This window comes from Thermobia domestica, chromosome 7 (assembly GCF_964235325.1).
Source record: "Thermobia domestica chromosome 7, izTheDome1.hap1.1, whole genome shotgun sequence".
NCBI classification, from domain to species: domain Eukaryota; kingdom Metazoa; phylum Arthropoda; class Insecta; order Zygentoma; family Lepismatidae; genus Thermobia; species Thermobia domestica.
Window position 1 is genome coordinate 70,691,819 of NC_137460.1, and position 24,432 is coordinate 70,716,250.

Consider the following 24,432-nt stretch of genomic DNA (forward strand, 5'->3'; position numbering starts at 1 on the left):
AAAAAAACACAAAAAGCTGTAACATACTGAGCTATTTAAAAATGGTATTTCCTTGCATTTTTTGGTTTGATACAAATTTTACAAAAAAGGCATAAAATTCTAAGCCAGTTAAAAATGGTTCTCGTTGGTACAAAAGGAAATAGGACACCCCAATAAATGGCACAAAAAGTATAGAATGCTGATCCTTCTTCTCCTTTTCTTTTTAGTACAAAGTGTTAATTCTTTCCTTTTTTTCTGCTTGGCTAGTTAAAATGGTCCTTCTTCACTTTTTTCTGGTTCATACAAAGCTAAATACTCCATCCAAATTTGAGTAAAATGGTTCATGTTCGCTTTCTCAAATTTAGCCCTTCGTTTTGTTTAAATAATACAACATGCACTAGAAATTCTAAGCTAGATAAAAGTGGCATTTCTCCTTGGTACAAAACGGAATAGATCACTTAAATTTATCCTTCGTTTATTTAAATAGTTAATATGACATATCTTTGCTTTCTTTCTTGTTACTCCATCTAAATTAATTTTTGCGTTACAGAAATTCTGCGCTAGTTAAAAAGGTCTTTTTTTCGCTTTTTCTTTCGTTTATTTGAGTTGTACAAAATGGTATAAAATACTCAGCAAGTTAAAATGGTTTTGTTTAAATAGTACAAAAAGGTACAGAAATTCTCAGTTAGTTAAAATGGGTCTTCTTCGCTTTTTCTGATTAGTACAATTTTGTTCTTTCGTGAAAATCCTTTGGTTGCTACAAAATTAAATAGCTCACTCATATTTATGCCTTCGTTTATTAGACTAGTTTAAAATGATATAAAATGATCCTTTTTTTGCTTATTCCTTTGTTTCTTGAAATAATCCAAAATGGTATAAAATACTCAACTTCGGTTTTTCAAATGCATTACTTCGTTTAATTGATTTTAGAGTTGACACAAACTATAATTCCTTTTGTTTATTTGAATACTCCAAAATGGTGCAAAACTAAATACTCCATTGTTTATTTGAGTAGTCCTTCTTCGCCTTTTTCTGAGCCATTTCTCATTGGTACAAAATTGAATAGGTCACTTAAATTTATTCTTTCGTATATTCAGCTAGTTCATTTTTTTTTCTCGTTGGTATAAAAAGTAAAACATCGAAATTATAAGCTTGTTAAAATGATCCTTCTTCGGGTTTTTCTGATTGATACAAAAATAGAACATTTCAGTAGTTCAAAAGTTACATAAATTCTCAGTTTGTTAAAGTAGCTCTTCTTCTCTTTTCCAGCTGGTACAAAAGGAAATAATCCACCTAAATTTTATTCATTCTTTACTTCTTTTTTTCTGGTATTCCTTCGTTTATTGGAGTAATACAAAATGGTATAAAATGGCATTTCTCGTTGGTATAAAATTTATCCTTTCGTTTGTTTAAATAATACAAGATGATTTAAAATTCTCAGCTAGTTAAAATGAAATATCTTTGCTTTCTTTCTCGAAGTAAGCCAGTCATATTTATTAATTCTTCACTTGGTATTCCTTCGTTTATTTGAATAATGGCCCTTCACTTTTTTCAGTTGGTACATAAGGAAATAATCCAATCAAATGTTTCTGGTTCGTACAAAACTAAACACTCCATCCAAATTTGAGTATTACAAAATGAAATGAAATTCTGAGCTAGTTTAAAAAATGGTCCTTCTTGCTACAAAATTGGAAAGCTCACTCAAGAGTACAAAATAGTATTGAACTTCTCAGCCGGTTAAATTTATCCGATTGTTTATTTAAATAGTACAAAATGATTTAAAATACGCAGCTAGTTAAAATGTATATCGTTGCTTTCTTTCTCGAAGTAAACCAGTCATATTTATTCATTCTTCACTTCTCTCTGCTTGGTACAAAACTGAATAGGTCACATAGGCTTTGTTTAAAGTTATTAAAGCTTAAATATTTTACCTTTAACCTCGATGGTCAGTTTTTCAGAACATGTAGTAGTTGATGACGTATTACTAGATTTGGAAACAGCACCTCAAAACGTTGCTCTGTTTAAGAGTTATTCGCGTTCATTGGTTCATTGGGCGTTCATTATTTTTGGAACTTGCAGTGGTTGATGACCAATTACTAAATGTGGCAACAGCACCTCAATATGTGGATCCATTTTCGAGTTATTAGGTTTTAGGTATTTTGACCTTTGACCTCGATGATCAGTACTTTTTTAACATGTACTAGTTGATGACCTATTACTAGATTTGGAAACAGCACCTCAATACGTTGCTTCGTTTTCGAGTTATTAGGTTTTAAGTATGTTGACCTTTGACCTCGATGATCAGTACTTTTTAACATTTACTAGTTGATGACCTATTACTAGATTTGGAAACAACACCTCAATATTTGGCTCCGTTTTCGAGCTTGACGTTTGACCTCGATGATTAGTATTTTGGAACTTGTAGTAGTTGATGACCAGTCACTAGATTTGGAAACACCACTTCGATATTTGGCTCCGTTTTCGAGTTATTAGGTTTTAAGTATTTTGACCTTTGACCTCGATGGCCACTATTTTTGATATTTCTAGTAGTTGATGAACTATTACTAAATGTGAAAACAGCATCTCAATATTTGGCTCCGTTTTCGAGTTATTGGGTTTTAAGTATGTTGACCTTTGACCCCGACGATCATTATTTTGGAACTTGTAGTAGTTGGTGACCAGTTACTAGATTTGGAAACAGCACCTCAATATTTTGCTCAGTTTTCGAGTTATTAGGTTTTAAGTATGTTGACCTTTGACCTCGATGATCATTAATTTTGGAACTTGTAGTAGTTGATGACCAGTTACTAGATTTGGAAACAGCATCTCAATATGTGGATCCATTTAAGAGTTATTTGGTTTTAAGTATTTTGGCCTTTGACCTCGATGACCACTAATTTTGGGAAATGTAGTAGTTGGTGACCGATTACTAAATGTGGAAACAGCACCTGAGTATGTGGCTCTGTTTTCGAGTAATTAGGTTTTAAGTACTGTGACCTTTGACCTCGATGACCACTATTTTGGAACTTGTAGTAGTTGATGACCAGTTACTAGATTTTGGAAACAGCACCTCAATATGTGGCTCAGTTTTCGTGTTATTAGGTTTTAAGTATGTTGACCTTTGACCTCGATGGTCATTATTTTGGAAATTGTAGTAGTTGATGACCAGTTACTAGATTTTGGAAACAGCACCTCAATATGTGGCTCAGTTTTCGTGTTATTAGGTTTTAAGTATGTTGACCTTTGACCACGATGATCATTATTTTGGAACTTGTAATAGTTGATGACCAGTTACTAGATTTGGAAACAGCACCTCAATATGTGGCTCAGTTTTCGTGTTATTAGGTTTTAAGTATGTTGACCTTTGACCTCGATGGCCACTATTTTTGAAACTTGTAGTAGTTGATGAACTATTACTATATGTGGAAACAGCATCTCAATATTTGGCTCCATTTTCGAGTTATTAGGTTTTAAGTGTCATACAAAGGGCGTATCCCACATAAACTATCAGACCCAGGTAGAAATAAATATGATATTCGTAATCAGCATGTCCGAAAACCCTCATATACCGAGTTTCATCCAAATCGGTTAAAATTGTCATAGAAAGGGCGTATCCCACATAAACTGTAAGACCCAGATAAAAATAAGTATGATATTTGTAATCAGCATGTCCGAAAACCCCTATATACCGAGTTTCACCCAAATTGGTTAAAATTGTCATAGAAAGGGCGTATGCCACATAAACTATAGGACCCAGGTAAAAATAAGTATGATATTCGTACTCAGCATGGTCGAAAACCCCCATATACCGAGTTTAATCCAAATCGGTTCAAAGAGCGTATCGAATCGCTATGTTACATAGGTATTCATTGTCTTAAAATAGGGGTTGAAAAAAAATCTTATGTAATTTCTGCTATGGTAAAATAGGGGTTGGAAAATATGCTCATAAAAGAGAACGAGTACACCCCTAAAATGGAGGTTTTTGTGTGTTACGTACTCTCAGTGTAATTTCTGCTATGTTCAATTAGGGGTAGAGAAAATGAATACACCCCCTGTGCTATGTCCGCCATGTTTCGTAGTCTCTGTCATGTTGAAATAGGGGTTGGAAAATATGCTCATAAAAGAGAATGAATACACCCCTAAAATGGAGGATGTTGTGTTTATTATCTGCTCTGCTATGTGTTCGTAACTGCTATCTTACATAGTCTTATGCTAAGGGGTTGAAAACGAATACACCTCTGCTATGTGTTCGTAGGGGTTGAAAAATATGCTCATAAAAGAGAACGAGTACACCCCTTAAAATGTACTCATAAAAGGGAATGAATCTTACGTATTCTCTGGTCTGCTGTGTGTTACGTAGTGTTATGTGTTATCTGTTCTTCTATGTGTTCGTAATTAAAATAGGGGTTGGAAAAGTGCTCATAAAAGGAAACGAGTTCACCCTTAAAATGTGCTCATAAAAGAGAACGAGTTCACCCCTGAAAAAGTGTTCATAAAAGGGAACGAGTCTTATGTGTAATCTGCTCTGCTGTATGTTCGTTATGTTACGTAGTCTTATGTTCTGCTATGTGTTCGTAGGGGTTGAAAAATGTGCTCATAAAAGGGAACGAGTATACCCTTAAAATGGAGGTCTTAAAAGGAAACGAGTCTTATGTGTAATCTGCTCTGCTGTATGTTACGTAGTCTGATGTTCTGCTATGTGTTCGGAGGGGTTGAAAAATATGCTCGTAAAAGGGAACGAGTTCACCCCCTAAAATGGAGGAGGTCATAAAAGAGAACGAATACACCCCCTTAAAAGTGCTCATAAAAGGGAACAAATTCACCCCTAAAATGGAGGTCGTAAAAGACCGTGGGTTGACGGTTCACGATGCTCGATTTCTCGTATCCTCCCTGTGTCTTCCGGCATAGTGTGTCAGGCGGCACTGGGAAACTCGTTGTCTGCTTCAGGCGGGACCGAGAAAGTGGGTAGAGGGTCAGTGGCGCAGAACCGGCATAAACATACTACTCATTCCCTTCTTTTTATACTCTTTCTCTTTTCTATTTTCATTTTACACTTCCCACTTTCCTCTACTTTTTTGCCCTGTTCACCTTGGCTTTTCGCCCTCTTTCCCTGTCTGAACTCCTTTCCCGACTTTGACTTTGACGTTTTCCTGATTTTGACTTTTTTCCCGACTTGTGTCCATTCTTCCCGATTGTGTCCTGTATATTATTCTATTTTGTTTTTCAATCATAAATCCTTTGTTTGAGGTACACATTTGACCAATTAGCATTAGTAGCACATTTGACTAGATAGCTGGTGCACCTACCTATTTGACTGATAATAGTCTTATGAAGTGAAGAAGATACGCTGCTGAAGTCGTCTACTGTGAATTTTACTGGGCGCAGCCATAATAGTTACATACAAACTGTTCTAGGGTGGGTGCTATTGCAGTTTCAATGGCGTTGTATTGAAATTGCTGAGTCTTGTGAAACCTCGCCATGTTTGCCACTTACTTCTTCATGTGTTAACCTTAACATGTCATATGATAGAGAAAAAGATGTGTCGAACATGAAGAAGTAAGTGTTGGGTGTTAGGTTAATGATATATAGTCACAGGTACCATTCTCGCATAGACAATTTATTTTTAATTTCAAAAATCCTTCTTATAAGATATACATAAAGCAGTATTACATTACTTGCTCATAGGATTTGTGTCTGAGGTTCTTATTTCGTTAACTGTTAGTGTTTTCGGAGAACAAAATAAAATTTGCCGATATGGATTTATATACATCTATAAATAAGGTTAGGGATTCACTCAATGATTTCTTACACCTACCAGTCTTTCTCATTGCTCTCTAGAATATTTTTCGCTGGGCAACATACCAATAACCTACTTAGCGAAGTTGATATTCACGGTATCCACCAGTAGTAATGGTTAAATAATAAATTCTTTCACTATTTGCGTGATGATACTGGGTTCAATAATAATAATAATAATAATAATAATAATAATAAAGGGTAGATTTTAATATTTACCCCAATCTCGCATATATAAGATCTCCAGTGTTCCTTATTTCACAAAATATAGCTGAGCGAGCGACAGCGAACGAAGGGGGTTAGAAGCCCCAGAGAACTCGTGGTTTTCTACCTTTATCACAGTTTTGAGAAAAACAGGGTACTTGGTTCTGGAGGCATGGAACGAGTTGGCGGAGATTCTAAATGCAATCCAGTAATAACAGTAAATTACAATGGAAAACAAACGAACTTGCGCTGAGTGTATAACGTGTTCGTGGTTAGTATCCGTTTTCCTTTAAAAACCATTTATTCCGTTACAGATAGAATAACCTAGCATTAATAAGTGACATCCAGTAAAGGAAAATAAGGATTCAAATGTTGGTAATGTCCCACATAACCCACTGAAGTTAGAATTTAAACCTCAGAATGAACTCACAAAATTAGGCCTTAATGTTGCATCAAAAAGGATGTTTTACTGCACTGCATCGAGCGAGGTAAACACACAAAAAATATTCTTAACCTAACATGTAAATAAACATTTCAAAATACATGTTTCATAACTCACTTGACAAAATAATAATAATAACAATAATAAAAACATCAATGAGACACAATTTAATCAATACTAACTTCTCTTTATTTGATTTTAAAATAAGCGAAGGGATAAGTGCTGTATCGCCGGACCAATTTTAGGAAATTTTCTGGGTGAATTGGAGTATTTATTTAAGTTCGTGAGGAAGAATGAAAGTCAGGTAAGGGAATAGTAAAAGTTAGGAAAGTGGTTGTATTTGTTGGTTATTTTTAATGTAAGCGTCACTGTATGTAGAGGCGAATGGACTATATCGCGGAGAAGTACACTTGTCTTACTATACGGATCAATAGATTGTAAACTGTACAGAAAAAAAAAATGGGCAAGTCTTTAATTTGCCCATTTCATGTCGAGAACAAAACCCAACCAACCCCTGCGGCGCTTCTAACACGTTCCTACTACTAGTACTAGTACTACTACTGCTATTAATACTACTTCTACTACTATTTATACTATGAATCCTTATAGTAATGCAGCACGCCAAATGTAACACAATCTAACGTAACTTAATGTAATCCAACCAAATATAAGCGAATGCATTACATTTTCGTATTTTTTCGATTTTCAAATTGGTCCGGCGATAGAGCACTAATGCCTAAACCAAAATTTATTTCATACTTATTAAGATTTTATTTTCACGAGCACCAGAGAAACACTACCCTACTTCAAATATTTATTAAGTATTGTACTTCAGCTTTGGCCCTGGCAAAGGTTACGAACGCGAGAACCAGCGGAAAGACGCGCTCGGAATATTCGGAAGCTTCACATGTGATTAGAATTGTTTTGCAGTTAAATACTGTGCTGCGTGTAGATGATCATCGTGCCTTAAAACCGTTATTGATTGAGAGTTCTGCTTCAGCTAACGGAACACTTGATAACACTAGCAAATCTTGAAGACGAGTAAAATCGAAAAAATTATATCATTAAAATCGTAGTGGATAGCACTTTTAATTATTTAACTACTTTGTGGATTATTATTTTATGATTTTATCTACATTTTAGAAGTGATCGTTTTTTCCTTAAGATAACACTTGAGAAATTTTTTACTTCATGTATCAAGATGTCATTTGGAATTTTGCCGGTAATTGAATGTCACGATGTAACGTCTTTCCTTTAACGAAAGATGGCGGACAGATGCAGTATTTCTTTTAAAGTTAGTTCCATTGGAATTTAAACATTCTTCTGGTTTATAATGTTATCTTTAACACACACAAAATATAATTTTTATCACTTATTAACGTGATAAACTTGGAAACATCTCACTTGGTCAGACACTGATTATTTTCCTAAAATAAACACAGTAAAATATATCGTATGCCGACGCTCGTTATATGTCTGTTCTTTCGTTAATTTAAAGTAGGTATGCGCATTACTGTAAAAATATTAAGTAGGTATATGCCTCATTACATCCCGTATAAAAGCTCTTTAGATGCCCCTTGGTTCACTTGAGCGCCTTCTGTGCGAAAGATCCGTTCATTTCTGGTAAGAACTCATATTGTTGGGATCCAATATTAACCAGTAAATCCATGTTTTATGAAACATTGGTACTAAAATGGACGCTAATTAGAAATTACTAGCGCTAATGTATTTGAGCAGAGACGAAATGCTGGAGCGAACAAATTAATCTGTCTTTAAAATATTGCAGTACGTCTTGAAAATGTTATCCATTCTTAACTGTAAAATTTGTAGACCATTTCTTTTCATATTTTATTTTAGAAATATAAGCTAGTGATGTAGCAGAGGAAATTTTAGTTTTGTAAATTTTTGTCGTCATGCATGGTACATTGAGAATCCGTAACTTTATTTAAAAACAAAATTTAAAAATAGTACGAATCTTGAAATGAAGTCCTTAACGTCCCACGCTTATGCCGGTTAAGCTAAAGGAGACGGCGATAATGAGAAAGGAGTAAAATGGTGGAATGAAGAAAGTGGGAGGAAACGGAAAAAAACCGAGAAAACCCACGAGCGCGTTGTTTATCTACAACAAAGTCCACACGGCGCGAGCTGGGATCGAACCAGGGACTGCTAGCACCGGAGGCGCTCTACTACTGAGCCACCACGCCCCCCAGCACGAATCGTCCAGCGATAAATTGTATTTATGGATCGCAAAAAGAAATATATTTGTGTGCATGAAAGATAATATAGTCCTACAATATACTTGTACGTAAAGCAGAAGAAATTTGTACTAGGTTTTGCTTTAACAAGAAAAAAAAATAAAGAAAAAATAGGATAATGGTTACTATTTCAATATTTCGGTATGGTTTTGTATTTTCGGTATTTACGTATAGGGATATTTTGGTGTGAGTTGTAGGGAAATTTCGAATACTTTAAAGTACTGGTTTCAGTAATTTTTACATCCCTAGTCTGATATCAAACCATTCTACCCACTAAGTTAATTTCACTTGAAATAAAACTTACCGTTATTTTCTCCCTGCATGTTCATAAATTTTGTTAAAACGAATAATATTTTTATTGCTTTCAGATTTGTATTTTTCCTTAACGTTAAGTACTGAAGGTTTCAAATCTCCAACTTTCACAGTTTTTGTGCTTGCGAAATGTCTTTTCATTATGTGAACTTTGCTTGTAATAAAATTGAAACGGAAACAGAAAATGTTCCTATTAAAGTTGAAGTAAAAAGAGAGAATGATCCATTTGAGGAATGTAATTATAAACTGTGGGGTACTAACACTAATGATGATGAAGATCCTCTTGCAATACGTTTGGAATGTAAGGAAGGAGAAACTTTAATTAAAGGAGAAAATATTGCTTCAGAAAATAATGAGGATGGAACAATATCAGATTGGAAACTAACTTCGAAAGCATGTTTGGTCGAGTGTTCACAAGCAGCTGTAATACTTAAAAATGCCGAACGTTTTATGAGTACCATCCAACCAAAGTCTTCCGATCTTACACACAACACTGAACAGCCAAGCAGTCACATCTCTGTCACTTTTGGAGATCAGAATGATCACGAAGAGGATGTTGAAGAAAATAATAATCGAGAAGCTGATAACAATCCTCAGACTCTCAGGTATGTTTAATGCGTTTATTTCGTCAGAGTTGTGTCTATATAAATATTTCTTTTCAGCACTTGCAATACTTAGTTAATTATTCTTTTTTCGTTTACTTAACTGAGTTAATGGATTTGCAAACGTTTGAATACATAAAAGAACGCAACTTAATGCTCAACTTTGTACGAGAGTGAAATAAGTATCCAAACATAACGGTTAATTGCTATAAACCTCTTGCTCACAACAAGCTTTGAGTGTTAGGATTGAATACCAACACGCTTCTGAGTAATTTCAAGGACAGTTCTTCTTATAAAGAAAAAAGTGCTCGTAAATAAAACGTTTAGTCAGGAATACTTTAAACAAGGTATAAACTGCCGTTAAATCTTAAGACTATTTTATAAGAGTCTTCTGAAACACTAGCTGCCAAATACAGATCACACGAATCAAAAGAAATTGTCGATCTTTTTAATGTTATAACGTTATGGAACCCCATCACTTATTCCGATTGTTCTAGTTTTGATGTATATCCTCCTACTAATTTTATCCTAATAATTTTCTTTCCCGTGATTGGTTGTAAACTTACTATTTACATGTGCTTAAGATTACCACATCAGTTCAGCATTTTTTGTATATATAAAAAGGTGTTTCAAACATATATACGTACCATATGTGCTGTTGTTTATTTTGCGCTAACTGAACACCAAATTTCCAACGATATATATTCATACATTTTTAATGGAGTAGTTTGTTTATATATTCTTGTATGCTAATGCCAATTTCCACAGTAGATTACTTTCTAATATCCGTTTCCTTTAGCCTATCCGGCATAACCTTGGTACGTAAAACTTAAAGATCACTTTCTAATATGTTTATTTTCCGTTATTTCTCTATAATTTCAATTAACACTGCTCGATGTACTTTTTCTAAAAAGAAAGAAACATCATATATGGTATGTATGGACAAATTGACCTGTGTTACCTTTGACTTCTTTTCTAATTTCAGACTCTTTCCTATTTCTCTGTCTTATTAATGGTATTTTATCACTAAAAAACAATTCAGCGTTTCACGTTTGAGTTGGTCGATACATCCTGTGACGTATATTTTAGTCAAATTTAGGGTAGATTTGCACGTCGTATTCAGATATGCCTTCGGTTACTTTGTACTGCTCGCAACTGTATTGATCAACAACTATCCCCGCCTTTAATTACATAAACCTAGTCACATATGATATGACATGATTTTTTTCAGAGTTGGGGATCTAAAGTCACCAAGTAACTGGTTAAATTTCCTTCTGATAAATAAGACATTTTTTTTTATTTCGTTGTCCTCTTATTGCTCGATACTTGAATTCTTCATACTTATCACGTGAGAACTTGCGTGCTGACTGCCGCTTTATATGTTGTATACTAAAGTATTAGGCCGCTTGTGCTTTATGATTAGTGATTACTTTTGTTTATGTAGCCTCGATGTTTCGAACGGTACTCCTGCTCTTTCGGTGGGTTCCCAACCACACTGGAACTTCCTTAATTAGCGTGTAAGATTGTAAAGGTTTCTTAGGAAACCAATATTCATCGTACCGAACACGTGACGGGCGCAGTACGTTTGTACACACACCTTTGTCAGGAGTATTACGAACTCTGACGCAGTATTACGGGTGAAATAGTACTGATTTAATACTGATAATACACGTACATGGTCGGAGGTCTGCACCGAGAAATATTTCGTAAACAGGTTCTGTGGAATATTTCTCAAAGAGAACCCCCTCATAGCTGAGTATGGTTGAAACCTTTTTTCCCTTTTAGAGAAAGCCAACTGCTAACTAGAAAACAATTCCACATGTGTCTGATTCTTGTGTCCCGTTGAATAAACTTTTATTCGTATGTGACAATAGCTTTCTATAGCAGGGCCAACAAGAGATGGTCTGTGACGTTTCTTACCACATGCGGAGGGACAATGCAGTCCCTACTATGGTACTACTGTCACCAACCACGGTCATTCTGTCTTACACCATTAATTAAATTGCCACTATAGATGCACCGAAAAAATCCTTGACACGTGAGTAGTGGCGGTGTCACTGCGAGTTTTGAGAGAACTTATCTAGCTGGCTCCCCTATAGTTTGTAAAACTTTAAAGCTTAATATCAGTCGTGTCGCGTTGTAGAGGGAATTATCTTTGGATGCATAATAATTTATATGAGTGATAGTTATTAGTGTAGTCATGGCAATAAAGTAGATATTGAAATAGGCCTATCACGCTAAGATTTGTATTTTTAATGAATGGTCTGTCAACATTACTTACAATCGAGTAGGAAGGAGAACCTGTGTGTTGAGCAGGTTCACAAGATACCCTGCCAAAAAAAGAATTCACATGCAACACCACGTTGCGAAAAGGATTCCCTCCTATTTCGCATTCAATTAAGCTGAACTACAAAACATTCTAACAAGCCCAGGTTATCGTATTATGTAGTTGGTTATTAACACGCGGGAAAGAAGACTGGTGATTTTGAGAACAATTTTTAGGTAAATTACTTACCGTGGGCAGAATTAAAACAAAATTTACGTCGCTATAAATGTAGTTGATCCATTTAAAAGAAAGATATCACATTATTACAAAATTGAAGTGTCTAAGGTAGCTGCGTAACGTCGTTTGCGTCAGTAATGCGCATGAGTATCGTGAAATTCTTGTTAAGCATTGAACATTGACGCTATGGAGCATGTTCGGTAGGTCAAAAAACGATGAGAGAATATACAACAGGATCGTATTAAAGTGAGCGATAGTAATACAGGTTCGCTTGGTTTAGTCCAGGTTTATATCCAGAAGAAAAGTTTTATTTCTGGGACTATGAATCTTCTAGTATGGTTAATCACATGATGGATGAATTATGTATATTACCGAATGTGTACTATAATTTAACGGTAAAGTGTATGTTTTATTTTTTTCACTGATTAAAATTTGCTGCTAAAATTACACGGTGTAAATTATCAAATTGCTTAAAAAAGAAGCTATTGCAAAGCAAAAGTGAAAGAGATGTCAGTATAAGAAGTCATTTCCAACAAGTAACACAAAGATTAATACAGGCTCAGAGTCCTTAGTCGAAGGCATAGTATTTCTCTTGAGAACAGTGATATCGATGTATCCTTTAGTGGTTCTGCTAGTGATGTTGGTCTATCCATGAATGAAAAGACTGGGAAAAGACTGATGTCAGTGTTAAAAACTGTGATCGTATACTTGTTAAATTCTGCACTAAAAATTATAGTGTATTATGTAGGACTTGTCGAAAATGTTTAGAGCAATTGGTGCGACGTGAAGTTTATGCGTAAAAAAGTCGTATGTTCTAAGTTTGTTTTTCCTAAACAGGAGGCTAATAGTTTTGCTGAGTTTCAAGATATCGTTCTGAAATTATCTTCTCTCATAAGTAAGGAAACAGTACGTATGCAGTTTTCGTATTCGTTTGGCCTTTACCTTTCTGCATCCATTAAACAGTCACCTCTGGAACTGAAGTTATTCTTGTCATCTTGTAATTCAATTTATTTTCATGTTCGCTGTAAGTTGCCGCGGAAGAGTCGAACTAGACTGCAATAACGTGGTGTATTGCTTTGTTTGCTTATTTTCTTTTCTTTTCAATTCTATTTTCCTGCTTTTGCCTTATTTTTTGCATTTAATAAAAAAAAGAGAGCTATTGTCCTTACGAAAGTGGTTAGATTCTAGTTTATACTTATTGACAAAAATAATTTGTTTTATTCTCAAACTGAAATATTTAGTAGGAGGATTAGTATAGAATGTTGTTTAATCACTTTCAGTATAACAATATATTTCTCTCCGCTATGTGTTGTTTCTGAATATCATTTCTGGCTATCCCAGTCCTTTTGATCGTCCCACTCCTCCCTGGAGTCGGCAGGAATGGGACAATTTGGGTAGTGTATGAAAAAAATCAATATCCTCATAGCTGTTCAACTTAGAATACATTTGATTTTTTTTAATACTCAAAATATCAGACTATCAAATAAAGTTGAAACCATGTTTCTTTTGTTATTGATACATGTGCAAAAAATATTTTCTTAAAAACTTTTTCACCCCTGCCACCTCCCCTATTGCGAAAATTCACACACAAAAGTAAAAGGTTAACGAGATATACATGCAAAAAGGAAACGTGCACTATATTTTAAATATTGTATTTTATTTATAGTAGCTTTTTCTTAAAACATTACTTTCACTCCACTATACTGTTTCGGTTCATGATCTGAACTCTGCTTCTTAACGAAAAAAAATGCAAGCAAATTTCTTTACAGCGTGCGGCTTTTGTAGTGAACTTTTGTTTATTTCTTTTTCTAAGATCATCATAGTAATTGCATATCTTGGAAAAATTTCCGCATGGATCCTCTTCTTTGTAAAATCAGTTGCCCGAAATAATCCTCATGAATTCAAAATGAATAGTTTGCTGCTGGTAGTTTTGCTTTACAGTATGCAAAAATTAACCAAAACCATTGAAATATGTGAAATATCTCTGCAACAAAGAGATTACCCGCACTTTCGCTAAATTCTTGTTCCAAATTTACGAGTATAACATCATATTGTTGCCATTTTTGCCGTAAGGAGACATACATATCGCTATCAGATATATCTCAAACAAAAGAGTTAGGAGCATTTGCAGATCTACTATTCTGGATCACTAGTTCCAAACAAGAATGAAAGAAAACAAATTCTCCTTTGAATGACGTCTTAATATTGGGTCGCAGTCGTCGCATGTTTGACCAGTCCGCATATATGCGTAATTAGTACCAACAATGTTAATATGTCATTCGAGTAATTAACTGTACCAGTGATGAATTCAGAAAATTTATCCCTGAGATTGAAATAAATAGTGCGAAAGCACTAGTAACCCAAATGTGTCCTATTAAAAAAAAAAAAAAAAAAAAAAAAAAACCTTTGAAAGGATTTCGTAGCTCTGGGAGGTGCCATTCACTGTCGTAGAAGAAACTCTTTTGATGGTTTAGGAAGAGATTGTATGTCAGGTCAAACCAATATTTAGAATGCAGAAAAAAATAATATACTATTGTATATTTGTGAGGTAGGAAAAAGTGACTCTTTTCTGCATCCAAATAAAAAAGATAATCTTTTAAATCATAAAAAGCATATTAATATGAATAGGCATTTATTTTAATAAAATATATTTTTAATTTGGTTAAGTAGAATGGCAAAACAATTCTCTCACTTTTTATTTTATTTTAATTTTCAAACATCATTTTTATGGTATTTTTCTTTATCATATATATATCTATATGATCTATATATCTATGATCTATATATCGTATATTTATCTATATATCTATATGACTGTTCGGTGTTAAAATTTGAGGATACTGATTTTGATATTTTAAATTTTGAAAAACATTATATCGCAACAAAAAATACCATGAGAGCGGGGTATCGTTTTATGAAGTGTTTTATTTCAGTAAAATATACCATATACTTACGCTTGTAAAACATCTGTTCTTTCATTAATTTAAGATAGAAATGCGCTGGAATATGAAAAATTAAGTGGATATATGTCCCATTATATCAGTATATAAGCTCTCCAGGTGTTCTTGAGTTAGCCTAAGCAGCTTCTGCGCGAAAGATCCGTTCATGTGTGGTAGGACCTCATGTTGTTAGGATCCAGCATTAACCAATAAGTCCATGTTTCGTATAACATTGATACTAAAATGGACTCCATCAGGGTCGGATTAAGGGAGAGGCTGTAGCTCCAGGCCTCTAGGTGACAGAGGCTTCCACTCTGATCAAAATCTTAATTGGCTATCTAAAAACAATCATAAAAATACATTCATCATCATAAAATAAAATATGACCAAAAATATGAAACATTTCCCTTAAATTTTCTACTGTAGAAAATTCATAGAAATATACGAAGTCAGCAGGAGCCACATATTTTTTCTAGTCTTGGGGCCTCTGGATGGGTTAATCCAGCCCTGGACTCTATACAGTAATAAAACCAAGAAGTACCGTAAGTTATTAAAAAGATTAAAAAGATCCAATGAGAATTAATTACTGGAAAACCGAAAATACCGAAATAAAGCAAAATCTGCAAATTAAAACACACAAGTACAATTACAAGTTAAATTTAACTAGAAATTGCTACCGCTACATGTATTTAGTTAAAGATGAAAGGCTGCAGAGAACAAGTATATCTGTCTTTAAAATATTACAGTATGTCTTGAACATGTCATCCCTTTCAAATAGCTCTTCATATTTTATTTTAGAAATATAAGCTAGTAATAAAGCAGAGAAATTTTAGTTTTGTCGTTTTCTTTTCTCGTGCAACACTGATCGTACGTTGAGAATTCGTAACTTTATGTAGAGATAAGAAAAGTTAAAAATGTAATTCTATAAAATGTACCTAAACATAACATAATCAAGGATAATAAAGTACATGAAACGTAATATAGCTCTATAATATACTTGTATGTAAAGTTGAAGAAAAATATATTAGATTTTCCTTGAACAAGGGAAAAAGAAAACAAAAACGGATATTGATCAGTATTTCGGTAGTTTCAGTACCATTTTCATTCTTAATCTGATCCCAAACCATTCCACCCACTAACTCAATTTCACATGAAATGATACTTATCGTTGTGTCCTCCCGGTTCACTCGTAAATTTTGTTAATACGAATCATATTTTTCTTATTGCTTTCACATTAGTTTGGTTTCCTGTAACATTAAATGCTGAAGGTTTCAAATGTCCAACTTAAACAATTTTTGTGTTAGTGAAATACCTTTTCATTATTTGAGATTTGCTTGAATAAAATAGAAATTGAAATAGAAAACGTTCCTATTAAAGTTGAACGTAAAACAAAATACGAATCATTTAAGGAATGTAATTACAAACTACCGTGGTCACTCGCGTCTTAGGTCTGAAGTAAAAACATTCACCAAGAAAGTTTCCACGCATAAAAGTCGCAGTCTCCCGGCCTTTTTTCTTTGCGAATGAGACTCTTCGAAATTGCTTATCTTGCGCGAGTCCAAGCAATAGCAACAAAGAGAAAACAACCAGTGGTAAAATAAAACGTCCATCTCGAACTTTTATGCAGGCGGATAGTACAAAGTTGGTCTCAGATAGCATTTGACGCCGTGTCAAAAAGCTTCAAAACTGCCGGCATATCCACCGCTTTGAACGAAAGTGAAGATGAAGTTCTGTGAATCGATGAGATGCAGATACGACATAAATTGAAACTTCGGATGAGAGTGATCAGTGCTTTTCGCATGTATGGACACCGCTGACACTTCTTGTGCATTCGTCTTTCTTCTGTGTGATGTTACGTAGTTGTTATTCATGTGTTTCCCGATTATGTAAATATATCGTTCTTTTGTGCCAATGCCAAGACCTTTTCTCTTCCTCGAATCGATAAGTTTGTTTTACAAGCTTCAATATTTTATCGTTAGGAGGCTATATTTTACTTTTTATGTGGACACAATGTTGTATATATAAACATTTTGTATATATAAACATGTTTGAGAATATTTTAGTACTTTTTTATGACTAACTGGTATTAACATATAAAAGTATTCAATCGTAACGGAATATTGCACGTTCCATTTGCTATGAGCGATATCTATTATTAATTTTTAATCGATATTTTAGGTGCATATCTCGAACTTCTTTCATTGGGATGTTTTAATTTAATCTCGAAAGTTGTTGGTTATTTACATTTTATAGGCGGCACTTCGGTGGATTATTAGTAGTTCATTGAATGTGCAAAACACCTAATTTAACACAATAATAACTTTATAATTCCGTCCGTGTTGGGTAACTAGATATAAGAATACATAGTAAACTTCATCCGTGGAAAGCATTCGGTAAGTTATTATTATTATTATTATTAAGTATTCTGCCTTTTGACAGGTCTTGGGCTAATGCGTTTTTTTATTATTTAGATTTTGACTGGAAATGTTTCTTCCGCGTTTCTCGAACTTCAGCTTCCTTTTTTAACTTCGAATTTTTTCTCATATTTTTCAAATCTTCGATCAGTTTTGTTCTTTCTACTCCTCGCTTTCCTTCCATAGCGGTATGAAGAAGACAATTTCTTCGGAAGATTTATCGAATCCAATTCCCTCTTCTACGAAAGATGCTGGTTAATTGTGCGAAATTTAGAAAGCTTGTTATACATTACATTGTTGTTTTTTTCATGGCAGATGTTTAGAATTGAAAAATTTTGCGTACATTACTCGCCTATATAAAATAAATTGTTCTGTAAATATGGAAATGAAAAAAAAATATTACTGAAGAATTACGGGTTTTCAAGTGTTCAAATTCTTCAATGTTAATTCCAACAAAAATTTTGTAAATAGCACTAAATGCATTTTCCTCCGTGTACCTAGCACTCTTCTCGTTCATTTCGTTCTTTTTAGCCCTATGCCAATTATTTCTCCTTAGTCAACTTCTCTATATTATTATTATTATCAAAATTAGCAGTAGTGTTATTCACGTCAATATTTGTGATAATTCTGGTCTTGACTTCTTATTATGTAATTATTGTTCACGTTTGCTTTGAGATCAATTTCTTTATATCCCACCAAAAAAATTTTTGACTTTTCTTTTTGTTTCACTTTTAGACCCGGGACTAGTACGAAATTTCTCCCGGAGTAAGTATAAAAAAATCTTATTTATTCTGAAGTAAACGATGAAAGGAAAGTAAGGAAAGAAACTTTGTATTATTGGACAGAGTGTAAGTATATGGCGGTCACGTGGTGGTCTTTGATCCCCAATTCTGCAAAGGATTATATCATAAGATATACGACTGAGTTTGTAGCATTAGATGCAGAAATTGTTGCTGAACTTTACAATAAGAAATAAAACAATATCATTGGAACCATCTCTGACTAACCATCTCCCTATTTTGACCAGAATTTATCTTACAGATATACGCACTAAACCAACACTGGTGTGTGATAGTTCATCAGTAATTTGAATACTGTCCGCAATAAAGCTAAGGTGTGAATGTGACTTGGAATACAGTCCAATAGATATCTTGTAAATTTATCTTTTATTGCTGTTTCATTTGTAGTGATCCACCTGAATTTCACGCTTTTACTGGGAATAATTACACAGCATCATTCACACGGAAGGGAAAAGTAAACTATTACTAACAGACACTAACAATTCACAAATATTCCCATCTTTAAAGAATTATTCATCTGTTTTCGAGGTCAAAAATACTTTCCGTATATTCATGTGTTTCGTATATGAACGAGACAATTGTAATAATGTTAACAAAAGGTATTTGAAAATCTGTTGCGTATACAAGCTTGGAAATACATGTAAATCAGTCGAGAGCATAAAGGCAGCTGAAGTTCTGTTATTTCTAATATGTAGATAAGATTCTGATTTATTATGTTACATATATATAGAAAAATGCAACGATCCCCAATCCAGTGCACTCCCTTTTCGTTTCAGAGCAATGAATTAAGTCTTAGTAATACAGTGTACCAATATATATGGTTAACTGCAAAAAGCTGTCCCGATTCTTTAGCTGCAATCCGTGCACCTAACAAGGATTGGATTGAATTAGATTTATGTTTAGCATCGGGTTTAACAGTGAGTCGATATGAGACGTGGACCTACAGCTGAAATTGGTGTCTAAACTACATGACCTCCCACCGGGCATTGAAGCCGGGTCTTCCCTACCAAAGGCGCGTACGCTATCTACGTGGTGGCTCGCTAGGCAAACGAGGATTATCCAGTTCAGTATATCTCTTCTTTAAATGCATCAGGTATTCTATTTTCTTCGGTGTTATCATGTGCTGCTAAAATTCCACAGCGTAAACTACTATTGAAACTTCTAATGAAGGTCAGGGTAGTTGCAAATATTTAACTCTTCTCACTCTTCATTCATACTTTCGGAAATGTGTGCACGATAGGTTCGTTATCTGTTTGTAGCCAGCGAAACACACATCTGATCAGGAACGTGTGTCGTCTGCGAAAGAACATCCAGAAGACCAATGCATAACTTCATCTTTTGAATTTCATAGATCGGTTGGTACCTACAACTTTGAGAGAACCTTATGCTTACTATACCCCGGTTCAGGATGTGTGCAATTATTCGATCTTACTTGTTTCCGGAATGAGATGGTGACCAATTTCAGGACACATTTTATGAAGAAAAGGTGCTTTCAGTGGGATAATATAAATTAAATGTAAACTCTTTTCAGAATGAGTTGGTACTTTTTCTTCAGAGTAATTTTTACTCCCTTAAGCGTGTGTTTTAGAAAGTTACGTATGAAGACCTTAAATCTACGTAGATACCCTTAGTAAAAAGTATCCACAGAGTTTTGTCCAGCGAACATTGTCATACAATAACTCGTAAATGAAACACGTAATATGAATGTAATTTACGCAGTAGAGAAATGTGACTCTGAAATATTTTTCCGAAGAAGTAGAATACTCTACATAAATAACGGGACTCGCAAGGAATGGGGAAATGGAGTTATTTGGAAGAGAAACGATGTAAATACTTTGTTTTGTTGAAAGGATTTCTAAAGCCCTATGCCACAAGACCTGAGTTTTAGACGTTGCGCATAGTAAAATAACGAAATAAATATGTACGTTGTGATTAAGATTTATAGGTTCACAGCTGAATAACATTTCATTGGATCCACATAAAAATGTAAGTTTCCTGAAATTTCATATATGCTAGCAAAACTGTCGTCATTACATTGCCTGAGACTACTCAAATTACCCGCGTTCATCCGTTACAATTCAGATCACTTGCCCACTAGTTTTCAGTAAAGATTGTATATATGTAGGAAATTTCACCTCACCAACATAATAATGCACTCTTCGGATACCTTATTTTTGATGTACATTTAAAATCCATTCCGTTATTCATAAGATTCTCATTCTGATGAATGTAACAAAAATAATTAAAGCAGCCGGTTGAGTGACAGTGCAACTTCCTGTATAGAATTTAATTTTAAGCTGTTCACCCTTTTCTGGAGCTGAGAAATGATCTGCAGATTGCTCCTCATCTCCCTCTTAAATATGTTGGTTCCCAAAACTGATGCACTCGACAGGTTATTGTAAATGCTAAGCTTATGTAGTAAGTTTTCTCTCTCTAGATAAAAAAAAAAAAAAAAAAAGAGAGAGAGAGAGAGACTCGTGACGACCTCTTCTCCTTATGGCACCCATTACATTAATAAGATAAAAACCCAGTTCAAGATTTCGTTCACCTCTGGTGCTTGGGGTCCCGGGTTCGATCCCAGACCCCGCCAAGTGAACTTTGTGGTGGACAAACACCGTGCTCGTGGGTTTTCTCGGGGTTCTCCCGTTTCCTCCCACTTTCTTCATTCCACCATTTCACTCATCTGTCATCATCACCGTCTCCTTTAGCCTAACCGGCATAACCGTGGGACGTAAAACTCAAAAGATTTCATTTCCAGTTCAAGATTTGCACTCATCATATTAGAAAATGTATTTTAAGCAGTTCAGCTTCCTTGCATTTGTAATATCATTTATGTTTCTTTCATGTTTTAAGTATAAAGAGTATTAAGTATACTTTTAACATATGAGTATAAAGAGTAGTAAGTATAAAAAGTGATACAACTTCAAATAACAAAACAGAAGGACATTCTGTTATTTGTAGAATAGAAATGATACGTAGACCCCTCGATATTTCTCGGTTTCGTTTATCACGAAATATAAATTATGAGAGCCTGGGAGCTTAGAACATTTAATATACAATAACGAATATAATAGAAAAGAAGTTTATTCTCGTTGTTACTGTATATTACATACAAGCGTTTGCATTTCTTGTTACGTATTATTCGGCTCAATTTCCGTTTTCTTGTTTATTGATATTTTTACAGGTCCCCTAAGCATACTGTTTCGAGAAGAGCGAATACATTTATCACGCAAAATGAATTGATTTCTCATTCAGATAATACATCTCATACTTGTGGGAACTTTTACGAAGAATATAGTCGATCACATTTGGCAACAGATATCTTTTTAGATACAGGTGATCAATCTCATACATGCCAAGAGTGTGGAAAAGGATTTATAAGAAAATCAGGTTTGGCAAGACACATAGTAATACATACAGGTGAAAAACCTCAAAAGTGTCAGGAGTGTGGAAAGGAATATAATCTAAGTTCAACTTTGGCACAACACATGTTAATACATGCTGGTGCAAAATCTCACACGTGCGAAGAGTGTGGAAGAGGATTTAGGCAAAAATCACATTTGGCAACACACGTGTTGAAACATATAGGTGAAAAGCCTCATACGTGTCCAGAGTGTGGAAAGAGATTTACTTACCTGTCAGGTTTGCGATCACATGTGTTTACACATACTGGCAAGAAGACTCACACGTCTGAAGAATGTGGAAAGGGATTTTCTGGGAGGTCGCATTTGGCAAAACACGTGTTAATACATACATATACAAAACCTTATTCGTGTGAAGAGTGTGGTTGGAAATTTACTCGTCGGTCAAATTTGAAAAGGCACATGTTAATACATACTAGTAGCAGGCCTCACACATGCCAAGAATGTAGAAAGGGTTTTCGACAAAGATCACATTTAGCAAGACACATGTTAACACATACAGTTGTAAAACCTCATACTTGTCCAGAGTGTGGAATGGGATTTCTCCATTTGTCAGCTTTGCGAACTCATGTATTAACACATACAGGTGAGAAATCTCACACGAACGAAGAATGTGGAAAAGGATTTTCTCAAAGGTCGCGTTTGGCAACACATGTGTTAATACATACATATATCAAACCTTATTCGTGCGAAGAATGTGGTAGGGAATTTACTGATCGGTCAAATTTGGCAAGGCACAGGTTAGTACATACTAGTGACAGACCTCACACATGCCAAGAGTGTAGAAAGGGTTTTCGACAAAAGTCACATTTGGCAAGACACATGTTAATACATACAGGTGAAAAACTTCACACGTGCCAGGTGTGTGGTTGGAAATTTATTTACTCATCACAGAAGGCAAGACACATGTTAATACATACCGGGGAAAAACCTTACATGTGCCAAGAGTGTGGAAAGGGATTTAGGGAAAGATTAAGATTAGCAACACACATGAAAATTCATACCTCTGGGCACCTTTACATGTGCCAAGAGTGTGGAAAGGGAATTGCTCATAGGTCATCTTTAGCTAGACACATGTTAAATCATACACGAAAATAATCCCAGACGTTCTCAAAGTATTGATATGGATTTATTCAGAGGTTATATTTTGGAAGATACTTGTTTTTACATAGAATTAAAAACATCAGATATGCCGACAGTGTGACAAGGAATTTATTAATATTCACGTGGTAGTACATACATGTGGAAGAGCTTATACGTGTCAAGATTGTACAAACGAATTTTTCCAAGTTGACATTTAAGAAAAACTTATGTTAATACATAAATTTGGAAAACCCCAGACGTGCTAAAAGTGTAGAAAGATATTTAGTCAAAACTCCAAGTTGAAACATGTTAAATCACACAAGTGAAATACATCATGCGTATCTCTGTTGTTCAAAGCCTGTAAACTAGTTGCACAATTTTAAATGATTTACCAATAAATCAGTGTGCAACGGTAGGAAATGTGCAATTATTGCATAATAAGCCATCTAAATATATATTCTATGGATGCAATTTATGTTTCCTTCTTGCAAAAGCAACTACCACTAACAAGTCAATGGTAGATTATTCCATGAATGCTTTTCATTACTGGACAGGTGTGAAGGAAAGTTTTCAACTATAGGCCTATCTGAGAAAACTAAGTAAAATTTATGATAAAATCTTAAACCGTGAAAAGAATTTGGCGCCATTGTTTTGTAAGGTGTTTGCGAAATGATGGCTGAAGACGCAAGAAATTCATAGAAGGGAAACTGAAACTGTTTAAGTATTAAACATTGAATCGCTGCTAGAACTCATATTCAGAATGAACTTCAGCATGTTGAGGAAAATCAGAACACATTTCCTCCAAAAATTATTAAATATGATGTCGTTAGTAAGAGCGGAGTTTCAAAATACGGATCTGTCATATTCTCAATTATTTTTATATCTTTTCCATTTTCTACGTTTGACTTAGCGTTTAACTAATGAATATTTTGAAAGGAAATGGCAATTCCATTTAATGATACGCTATATTTAAGGATTTCTTGACTCTGTATTAAAAGTCTAAAATCGTGTGTTAACGCGTATACTAAAATATACATTTCTTTTCAATTTAGCCCGCATTTTCCCATATAGGGTCTAAAATTCTAGGATATATATATTGTTTTTTCAGTATGTGATATGTATTCTAAGTACTAAGTGCTATTCCGTTATTTGGCTGACGTGAATTAGCGAATCCTTCGAAAAACTTCATTCAGCATATCCAACCTGAAAAAAAAAAAAAAAACTACTACACACATTCAAGCGAGGAAGGTTTTGAAAACAACAAATTGAAATAAAGACTTTCACTTCTTTCTACAATGGAGCTCATCGTGAGTTATTGTATAGTGTCAACAAAATTAGGAAATCACTTACATTGCTTTCAAGAAAAACATCGTTTCCTGTTGTTTGTTAAGTAAATTATCGTAATACTTAAAAACGGGTAAGTATTATCTCTCTGAACTTTTCAGGTCTCCAGCCTACTTATTTCGTTCACTGAATAATTTCAGTATGTCTTGTTTGTTTAATATGAATTTAGATTTCCTTACAGCATCGATTCTATGAGAGACGTTGACTTACAGCTTTATGTCACATACGTACCACATGAGTACTCGGACCATATGACTGCTAAGTGATTTCATTTCGTTTTATATGTTCTCTTTCTATTATTGTTTCAATACGTTATCTCTTAGTTTAAAGGGCGTCG

General features: G+C 34.4%; 1 protein-coding gene across 3 annotated transcripts; it reads left to right on the plus strand.

Annotated features, from left to right (window-relative positions):
• Positions 1-4,990: 4,990 nt before the first annotated feature.
• On the plus strand, positions 4,991-23,171 carry LOC145690188 (uncharacterized). Of its 3 annotated transcripts, none has more exons than XM_081764828.1 (3): positions 4,991-5,394; positions 9,045-9,593; positions 21,431-23,171. In XM_081764828.1, exons 2-3 carry the CDS (start codon positions 9,118-9,120, stop codon positions 22,764-22,766), a joined length of 1,812 nt encoding a protein of 603 aa, XP_081620954.1. In that variant the 5' UTR covers positions 4,991-5,394; positions 9,045-9,117; the 3' UTR covers positions 22,767-23,171. The 3 variants fall into 3 exon arrangements, with proteins under 3 accessions (XP_081620954.1, XP_081620955.1, XP_081620956.1); XM_081764829.1 differs by lacking the exon at positions 4,991-5,394 and adding an exon at positions 5,401-5,574; XM_081764830.1 differs by lacking the exon at positions 4,991-5,394 and adding an exon at positions 5,401-5,535.
• Positions 23,172-24,432: the final 1,261 nt, after the last annotated feature.

What these genes read in the sequence shown, in the direction of transcription:
- LOC145690188 (XM_081764828.1), top strand. Translation starts at nt 9,118, where the DNA reads ATGTCTTTTCATTATGTGAACTTTGCTTGTAATAAAATTGAAACGGAA. An exon ending in AACAATCCTCAGACTCTCAG is followed by an intron (nt 9,594 to 21,430) that starts GTATGTTTAATG and finishes ATATTTTTACAG; the next exon opens with GTCCCCTAAGCATACTGTTT.